At 37.3% G+C, this 10,092-nt stretch overlaps 1 protein-coding gene across 1 annotated transcript; it reads right to left on the bottom strand.

Annotated features, from left to right (window-relative positions):
* Positions 1-6,847: 6,847 nt before the first annotated feature.
* Positions 6,848-10,092, bottom strand: LOC101578608 (olfactory receptor 4K2-like). The gene is made up of 2 exons (XM_004644045.2): positions 9,177-10,092; positions 6,848-6,858 (listed from the first exon to the last, which is right to left on the bottom strand). Exons 1-2 carry the CDS (start codon positions 10,090-10,092, stop codon positions 6,848-6,850), a joined length of 927 nt encoding a protein of 308 aa, XP_004644102.2.

The following is a 10,092-nucleotide window of genomic DNA, read 5'->3' as shown; positions in this document are numbered from 1 at the left end:
AGAAGAATATATGCAGTGTATTATTTGTTGAAACTGTACTTTCGATTTGATTTGAAACTGTCTCATTGCTATATGTTTATCAATAAAACCTTGAAAAGAGAAAAAAAATGATAGTAAATCTTTTAAGCAACCAGCTTTTTTAAAAAATTAAATTTAAGCAATTGTATGATGAATATATCCCTGTGATTACCATTTTACACTACAGAAATTGACAGTTTTAGGGATTTCACTAACATCATACCACTAATAAACGGTGCAGACAGGATTTAATCCAGGCTTTTCTTCCTTCTTCCCTCATTCCTTCTTTTTTCATTTTATTATTGCAATGTGTTAAATAAATACTATCTCCCCTTCTTTCAAGAATCAGTGTAATTTTAAGAGATTTACAGTTGAAAATAGAGTCCCCTCCTTACTTCCATTTGCCCTGTTTTTAATCGTATGTCAACACACAGGTGCACACTCAAGAATCTGCTTCATTAGAATAATGGAGGCCCCACCTACTCTCCTACCTGTCCCTTCACCCACACACCCAATACACCAGAGGACATAGTACTAGAAAACCAGATGTCCTAGCTCTCAGCCCACAGGGCCACAAAAGAACTTTCTGAAGCCTCGACAATGATCACAGCTGTGAGGAGGCAGGGGCCAGCTGCTGTCCAATGCCCAGCAGCTACCTCGGGCTGGATACCCTGCCACTGCAGCAGGTGGATATGTGACTGCAGCTAGGCTGTGCATAGAGAGAGAAGCATGGGCAAGTCCATGCTGGTTTCCAGCTCTTCAAGAGTCACTGAAAGAGTGTTCCCAGGCCTCGAGCTTCTGCCCAGCTGTGGAGCTGTGTGCTGAGACACACAAGCAGCGCAAGAGGTATGTGTTGCTGACATTGACTATGGTGAACATCAGTGAGATTCAGGAGCGACGTGGACAAGGAGGACAGCCACAGGCCTATTGCTGCCTACATGGACGCCCAGTGCAAGACCTTACTGCAGAAAGAACTGTGCAGTCTGACTCATTTATCCTCCTTTAGGATAAACTTCAGGGTGCCAGCCAAATAGCTCAGGAGATTAAAGACCTGCAAGTAGGCTCAGGGTCTGGGGATTCGATTTCCAGGCCTGCTGCACCAGCCCCACCCCAGGGACAAGCTGAGGCCATAGTTGAGACTGGGCATTTTGGCACACACTTGCAATCCCAGCACTTGGGAGGCTGTAAACAGGAGACTCATTAGGAGTCCAATTTAGTAGTGAGACTCTGAACGCCCTGTAGAGCCTTCCTAAAATACAGAAAAATAAATAAAATAAATGATAAACATCAGGAGTTGATATTCTAAATATGTCTCTATCACCTTGAGGAAGCCAGAAACACTAAGTAACCCAACCCTTTAGAGGGAAAAATCCCTGTTCTATATTCATGCCTGCTTGCTATATGACTGACTTTCCCCACTTGGTTTCAAAGTAATCAATTTTAGCTGAGCAATTAAGCCTTTCATCTTATTGGATGACCATAGTTTTGTCCCCACCCTATGCCCACTTTGTGAGTTCCCATGTTTCTTATCTTGACTGGCCTCACCTCATGGTTTTGCCTATAAAATGCCTGGAAAGGGCAGGGTCCATAGCAACACACTCAGGTACTCTTCTGTCCCTCTCTCAGACCGAAGTTTTCTTACCCTCAATAAATATATTCTGAAAAATTAATTAATTAATTAATTAATTCTGCTTTTAACCTCCATTGTTCCTAAAATTCATTCTATTCCCTTCACCTATCTTTCAGGTTGAGAGTTTCTTTCTACTCTATCAGTACTGCTGGCCATGATAGAGGTGGTAAACAGGAGCCCTGAGTCCTTGTGAAGCTGCAAGAGAAGGTAGTGCAAACCAACATGGAAGACCATCACCATCAATTGCAGAAGCTGGGCTGTGCTTGTGCATGCTCCAGGAGCAGGTTGCCTGGGGCCTACAGGCACAAGTGGCAGCAGGTCTGACACAAGAAAGAGACAGAACTATAGCACACATTTGCCAGGCAGGTGAAGGAGAAAGAGACCATCCTTAAGCAGATGAAGAGAGATCTTCAGGCTAGGTTCCAGCATCTGGAACACGTCCAGCACAAGAATATCGTAAAAGAGACCTTAAAACTCAAAGACAAGAGGAAAGCTCTGCAAGAAGAAATGCTGGCCTTTTCTATACAGAAAACCACATTGGAGATGTTGCAGAGCCAGGTATCAGTGTCTAGTACCAGCAAGAAGGAGGACAACAACAGTAAATACTACTATTTTTTTGTAACTCAGGAGTTTCAGAACACATCTCACCCCAACCTAACCTTGAAACCCAAAGCTAAAGAAAACTGTATTTTCTTTCACAAAAGTGAAAACTTACAGTTATGCTCTGAAAAAATCTACTTTATTAATTTCTATAATTGTATCCATGACTTCTTATCTATAAGCACATTCAATTATAGATTTATACTTTTAACTCATTTTTATATAAATTTCTTTGTGTGTTCACCTTTTTATTTACTTCGTGACCAGAGGAGCCTTTTGTATTGGTACAGAGGCTTTCAATTATTTGTACCATTCAATGTAATTTCAGAGAATAAGAAATTATTCCTATTCTAGGAAACTATTTAACTTCTATCTTATCAACACATTGAGTATTCTTTTATCTTATTAAATCCGTGCTTCAATAAATACTATGGAACATGTTTATTTCTTATATATGCAGACATATTTATAAGATAAATCCTTAGCAGTAGGATTTTTTCAAAGAGTATATACATTTTACCAAAACAAATATGTACATATGCTTCTTTACCTATAGTTGCACCACAAAACCTATCCATGTACAATACAACTTAGAAACTACATACCAATGTGTTGACTTCTTTTAATGCACCAAGCCTGCACACTCATCTGTATGAGCTCCATTTCTCAACAAACATGTTGCTTTACACCTCAACATTTTACATAATTCTCTTTTGTCTGGAGTTTCCTCCCCTCACAATTGTCTGTTAAGCAGCTCACTATTCCTATTCAAACTAATGAGATTAGCATCACATTGCTTTAAATATATTAACTTCCTTTCATTCTATCATAATTAGACAATCCTCTCCTTAAAACTAAACTACAGATACAGAATTACATTTTCAGATATCATTTAATCTTTCAAGTAGTTTATTATGTGTTTGTGTATGCTAATCAGTGATTCTAGTTGGTTAAAGAACAATTGAAATATGTAGATTTATATTCACAGAATTAGAGTCTAGGTAGGGAACTAGTGCTGCTCAATAAATTATAGCATAAACACTTTTTATTATAATTGGATTGACACCATGAGGAGATGTATAACACAAAAAGAGAACCCAGAATGCTGAAACCTCTCATAGTTACAGTGGTTATTGAAATTTTTTTTGGAACAATTGAATCGAGATTGCTTCTAAGGAATCAATAGGACTTGGACAGGGTGAGCAGGGAGCACAAGAGATTGTTCTTAAACAGGTGTAGGATGGCCTCAAAATATAGAGGAATATCTCTACCTAAAAGGACAAATTTGAGTCACTTGTAGGAAAATGGATGTACCTTGAGCCCCAACGGTAAGTGAAATAAATCTGACACACAAGCTTAAAAACTGTGTGATTTCTCTTAGATGAGAAATCCAAAATTCAATTTGTAAATAAAATATGATAGGAGATAAAGAGATAGGTATTTTGCTAAAGGGAAAGAAACCAAGAGTAGGAGGAAACAGGGAAGATCAAGAGACAAAGGGATGAAAAAAGAATTATAATGTGTGTTGTACATGATAAAGCTTCCCACAAGAAATGTGATTATGTGTGTTGTAACCATATACCAGAAATAAAAAAACCTAGAATATCTGGGTGCAGTTGTACATACCTATAATTCCAGCACTGAGGAGGATGAGGCAAGAGTATTCACTGTAAGTTCAGGGCCACCCGATCTTGTCTCAAAAATAAGCAAACAAAGAAGCAAATAAATTTTAAATAAAAATTATTACAAGACTGATTGCTCTGAATTTCCCTCAAAATCATCCCCTTGACTTCAAACACACTTAACCCATCATTCTTGCCATTTTCTGCAGCAATTCTGGAAATCATCTTTTGTGAGTAACTTTTCAAGATATGATTGAAAATTCAGTCATTTTTTTGCTGCTGCCTAGTGCGATCCACTGGAAAGGCAGCCTCATAAAAGCATTACTAGGTGTTCTCAGTCACCTTATTCACTGGATCTGGTACCATGTTGTAGGAATCCCCTCCTGGTTCTCATCTTGGTTCAAGAAGTCAATATTTGTAATACCAAAGATATGTTATTGGAATCCCACCAAGTTAATTCCAATCTACCACTCCCAGTGCAACCCATGGAGAAAGTACAGAGACTAAAACATATTTATAATTATTGGGGAGCCAAGGGGCCTTAAGTCCAGCCACAAAGATGTCTTTCTGGAACAAAGAAACTGATCCAGGGCCACACCCAGGTTTTATTCAGTTAAGGAGGAGTGGCTTGAGGAGGGATGACTGATAATTTTGGGAAGTGAGTACTGAAAGCTGAGCTCAGTGGGTGGCCTACATTTACCTCTGCCATATACAAAGAGCATATGCAGAGAAAGTAATTTGCATTATGCTACTGAGATAGTATCTAATGTTTCAGGAGTCTTGTGCTTCAGTACTGATATAATCTTCCAAGCCCTAGGAAGTCATAGCTAGCCTCTATCTCTAGGCTCGATCCCAGCTGGCAGCATGGAGCATTGGCTCTTCATCCTGTCTCCACCCAGTTCACATTAAGGAACAGCAGGTGTAGGTTACCAAGAAAACCTGTATGCCACTTTCAAAGACTATCAACAGTGCCTCAGTTAGACAAATATACATTGCTTAAGTTCAATTGAAAGGACAAAGAGAAGTCCTAGCCAGCTCTGTACATATCAATTCAAGGAAATAGGATCAGGCTCAGGCAAAATGGAGACAGTCACTCTTCTTTCAAGGAGAACTGCTCAGGTGGTCATCCACACCATGTGACTTCTGGCTTTTCCCAAAAGTCAAAATCACCACCAAAGTAAACATCTTGAATCAATACAGAGATGAGAAAGCAACAAGATACTCATCAAAGAGGACTCCTAGATCTGCTTCAGACCATAACAAGAACAATGTATTCAAACCACATCAGAGTACTTTGAGGGACATTAATGACAATGTGTCTTTTTTATTAATTTTATTGATACATTTTTGAGTACAGGATTTTTTTTATTTTTAAAGAGAATAAAATGTAGTAAAAACAATTAAAACCAATACAAAATTTACTAAACAAAATGATAGGAATTCAACAATTATTATATTGCATACTGTTGTCTTCAAATTAGTTGTTCAGATTACCAGATATAAGCATGCAAAATTGGTCAAAAATCATAAAAAAAATAATTTCAATGTTAACTGTTCATTTTCATAGACCAGTGAAAATCAACACAACATTTAACCAAGGTATCCTGTACACCTGTGTGTGTGTGTGTGTGTGTGTGTGTGTGTGTGTGTGTGTGTATGGAAAAAAGTAAAAAAGGAAAAGACAATGTGACGTTTGCTGTAATGAATATTTTTAAATTTTAAACATTCAACCTTTTATCACATCTTGTATCACACATTGCTTGCATACAGGCCACACTAGCATTGAAACTGGCATAGTGAGGGAAAAGGAATGTTAGTGTGCAAGGGAAAGGGAAATACAAGAGAAGACTGAGAGATAAGCAAGATCTTACACTTCAGTTGTTTGTTTATTTGTTTTGGCAGAACTTGGGATTGAACTCAGGCCCTTGCACTTGCCAGGGAAGTGCTTATTCCACTGAGCCATCTCATGATCCACATAACAATACCTGTCATGCTCTAGGTTTTAGTAACAAGCACTTCAAAATATACTTTATCCTATCAGTAGTGAAGAATGTGAAAACAAATCAAACCAGTATACCTTATCTTGGAAGAAGTGAGCAACAAGCATTGCCTGGTGCAAAGATGAGAGCTGTCCTTGGGTATTCAATGCATAACATCTTGGAGAATGGCTAACCTGGTGTGCGTGTTGGCAAATAAACCTTAACCAGGCTAACAAGTGAAGCTGTGATGGTGCCTTTGGAGCTTAATTCCCACCCCTCATGAATAGGATCTTCTATCAAAAAGTCCCAGATAAAGAATAGACATTTATTCTCCAGCTTCAGATGATTTGATTCTATGATATTATAGTATTAATTTGAACAACTTCCTAAACAGTACTTTTTACCAAGTCTCAAAATAATTATTTTATATTTTTCAGAAATCTAGACTCTCCTTTTTGGTCTTTTTGAGAGAGAGTTTTGCAAAGCAGTTCAGGCTGGCTTTGACTAAGCTCATTGTCTAGGTTAGCCTTGAACTTTCAGTGATTCTCATGTCCCAGCCTCATGAATGCTGGGATTACAGGGATCACCACTGTGCCTGGCTGATCTTCTTTCCCCTACAGAAGAAGGAAGCTTATTTAATAATGAACTTATATAAAGTGAATAGAGTAGAAGTCAGCATTCTTTTCCCAGGTAAAAAGTTATATTATTTAAAACAAAAGATTTTATTACTACTTTTAAATGGGTAAAAGTTGAGAATCAAAATACCTTAATAATACTTTAAGGGGCTGGTGAGATGGCTCAGTGGTCTAAAGCACCTATTTAGAACAAGCTTAGCAAAGCACAGGTACCACGGTTCAATCCCCCAGCACCACATGCCAGCCAGCCCCGCCCCCTGGTGGGCTGAGCTGGCCACACACACACACACACACACACACACACACCTAAAAATAAATAAAAATTAAAAAAAATAATAATACTTTAAGCTAACTCAGTTTTCTTTATTTTACAACTTTGTGATAAAATGGGATATTGACTTATCAAACATAGTATACATTGTTTTCTGCTTTCTTATAATCTTAGAGTAAATTTCAATTCAAAATAAGGAACATGCAAAATATTTCTTCATTCAAATATTCTTCATTCAAATATTTCTTTATTCAAAGAAATACAAGTGTATCAAGGACAAGATATACAGCAGAAATCCACCTAAGGCAATTAATTTTGGCATAGATTCAATATCAGTTAAATTTATAAATTGTACTATAACATAAAACAATACCACTTAAGTTCAAATAAACACTTTTCTTTTAATGTTTTTACCTGCAATTATTTATTCATTTTACAAATCATAATATGAAAAGGCCAGTCTAACAGCTCTGCTGACTAAAGCACCTGCAAGCAAGACCAGGGGCTGGGTTTCAATCCCCAAGCCTGCCTTGCCATCTCTACCCCCAGTGTGCACTGAGACAGCAATGCGTACCGGACATGGTGGCGTGAGCCTGCAATTCCAGCTCTTGGAAGAATGTTATCAGGTGGCTCACTATGAGTCTGATCTAGTAGTGAGACCCTGAACACCTTGTAGACCCTTCTCTAAAATACAAAAAAAAAAAATACGAATACTCATTAAACCTTTAATGAACACCAAGCATTGCTAAATATGTTACACGCATTTTATTTAACTTTCACAACATTACTAGTAGTGATTAACTCCTATCATTACATATTATGGGTGAATATTGCTTTTTTCAATCATTTAGGTTTGCATAATAAAGGGATGGGACTTAATTTAGATCTGTGATGGACTGATCCTCACTAATTGGATAAATATCTCTCCAAAACAAAAACAGGTGGACCTATACTATCTATCAAAGCAGGTGTTCAGCAAACAACCATTGAAACAAAGATTGACAATTCAGAAGCAGGATTTCAATTGTAAAAACAAAGATAGTAAATTTTACTGAAAAGTATAAATCACATGAGTACATTTCTTTGCTTTTTTAAAGATATTTGGTACTGGGTCTCACCATGCAGCTCCAAGTCATAGTGACCTCCTGTTTTCAGCCTACCCAGCACTGGGATTACAGGCGTGCACTACCTCACTTGGTCTTTGTTGCCCCCTCAACAAGCCAGTGCAGCATGTGGTGACAGGTCCCAGTCCCTGAATTGCCTAAGCAGATGCTTAGTCCTATGAGCTACTTCAGAAGGCCAAGAGTAGATTTCTACTTCTACTTTTTGCATTTGTGTGATGAGATAACAAGGACAATGATTTGCTTAAAAATGAACAAAGCTCTGAATTAAAAGTGTGTTGTGCAACTAGCTTCAACATTACATTTCTTAAAAAATCTTCTGCAAACTATTCACTTTCAGATGAAAACATTTGGTGTGAAGGATGTTAGTATTGAGGTATGTTGAGACCCATAAAGTTCAAGAAAAAGTAAGAAATCATTAATGCTGTTTCTCTGTTGCAAGGTAAGGACTTGACTTTTTGTGTTTTTCTCATGATACTCACATCTGAATTCTTGGAGACAGATTAATCCCAGAACTCTTTCCATCAGTCAGTTCAAAGAGACAAAGTTTATTACTACTGCAAAACATCAGATCTCCTAACATAATTTTGTTACTTCCCATATTAGTAACGGAAATTGGAAAAATCCTACTTATTCTTCTGTCATATGTCTTGAGACATCCAAAAACTGGAATGTCAAACTCAGATGCTAGTAGCTTACCCAGATTAAAGATATTCTTCACAGACATGCTATTCAAAAATAAGATACGAATGAGGTACAAGACCAAGGGAAATGGATATAACACTTTAGAATCCATTCTATTTGCTTTCCAAAGAAATAGTCATAACTATTCTGTTTTTATCACCTTCATATCAGAAATGAAAAATGAATAGAAAGGTACAGTGAATTCCCATTCAAAGACCCATGTGAGTTTAGACTAGAGTAATGTTCATTGTTATTTATAGTGATTCAACTTGGAGCAATTTTTATGAATTCTAAGATATTCTAAAGTTTAGTTATTAGATCAAGAGAGTAGAAAGTTGATTCGTTCACTATTCTGTAATAAATCAAATTAGGGAGAACTGTACAATATAATGTTTCTTTTTTGTCTTTTCTTCCTACATCCAAATTATATTAGAAATTAGATACCAAACATATCAAAACAATATCAATCCTGACTTCTTATTTTTATGATTTAAATGACAGATTCTAACTTTAAATTTTTATTGGTCCATAAGTAAAATTGCTTACTGAACTTTCAGGTAGGACATCTCCATTCATTTTCTTGGATGTTGTGGATTAGTTTTCACAAAATTGAAACATCGGTTATGTAGTTTGTTCTTCACTGCTGTCCTTACTTCTAGATTTCTCAAAGTATAAATAAGTGGATTCAGAAAAGGGGTAAAGATGGTATAGAAAACAGAAAGAATTTTGTCCACTAGGAAGTTTGTGAAAGGCCACACATAAATGACTATGCAAGGCCCAAAGAACATTAGCACAACTATAAAGTGTGCAGTACAGGTAGAAAGAATTTTGGAAGAGCCTGTGGAGGCATGACCCCTGATGGTGATAAGAACAGTGATGTAAGAAGTGAGCAAAAGCAGAAAGCTTATAAGAGCGATCACACCACTTGTGGATACCATGAAGACCCCAAGAATGTACATATCTATACAAGCCAATTGAATAACCAAAGGAAGGTCACAGAAGAAACTATCTATAACATTAGGACCACAGAAGGGCAAATAGAGGGTAAATGCTAACTGGCTTACTGTATGCAAGAAACCCACTATCCAAGAAGTTACCACGAGCCCAATGCACATGTTTTGGCTCATAATTTGTGAGTAATGGAGAGGTTTACATATGGCAGTATATCTGTCAAAAGACATGGAAATCAGCAGTACAATCTCAGTCCCAGTGAAGAGGTGCAAAAAGAAGATCTGAGAAATGCATCCCTCAAAGGAGATGGTCTTGTGCTGAGCAAAAAGGTCCATGATCATCTTTGGTGTGGCAAAGGATGACAGGCACATATCAATCAGAGACAGGTTGCTGATCAAGAAGAACATGGGGGAGTGGAGGTGTGAGGTCGACAAGACAGTGAGCAAAATCAAGCAGTTGCCAAACATGGTCATTAAATAGAAAATGGAAAATATAACAAAGAAGAATATCTGGAGCTCAAAGGAATCAGTAAGTCCAAGTAACACAAATTCAGATACTCTGGAATGGTTGAATCCCTCCAT

This window comes from Octodon degus, unplaced genomic scaffold (assembly GCF_000260255.1).
Source record: "Octodon degus isolate 3935 unplaced genomic scaffold, OctDeg1.0 scaffold00189, whole genome shotgun sequence".
Lineage (NCBI taxonomy): Eukaryota > Metazoa > Chordata > Mammalia > Rodentia > Octodontidae > Octodon > Octodon degus.
Note: the sequence above shows the minus strand (reverse complement) of the source record. Positions and strands in the feature narration are given on the sequence as shown.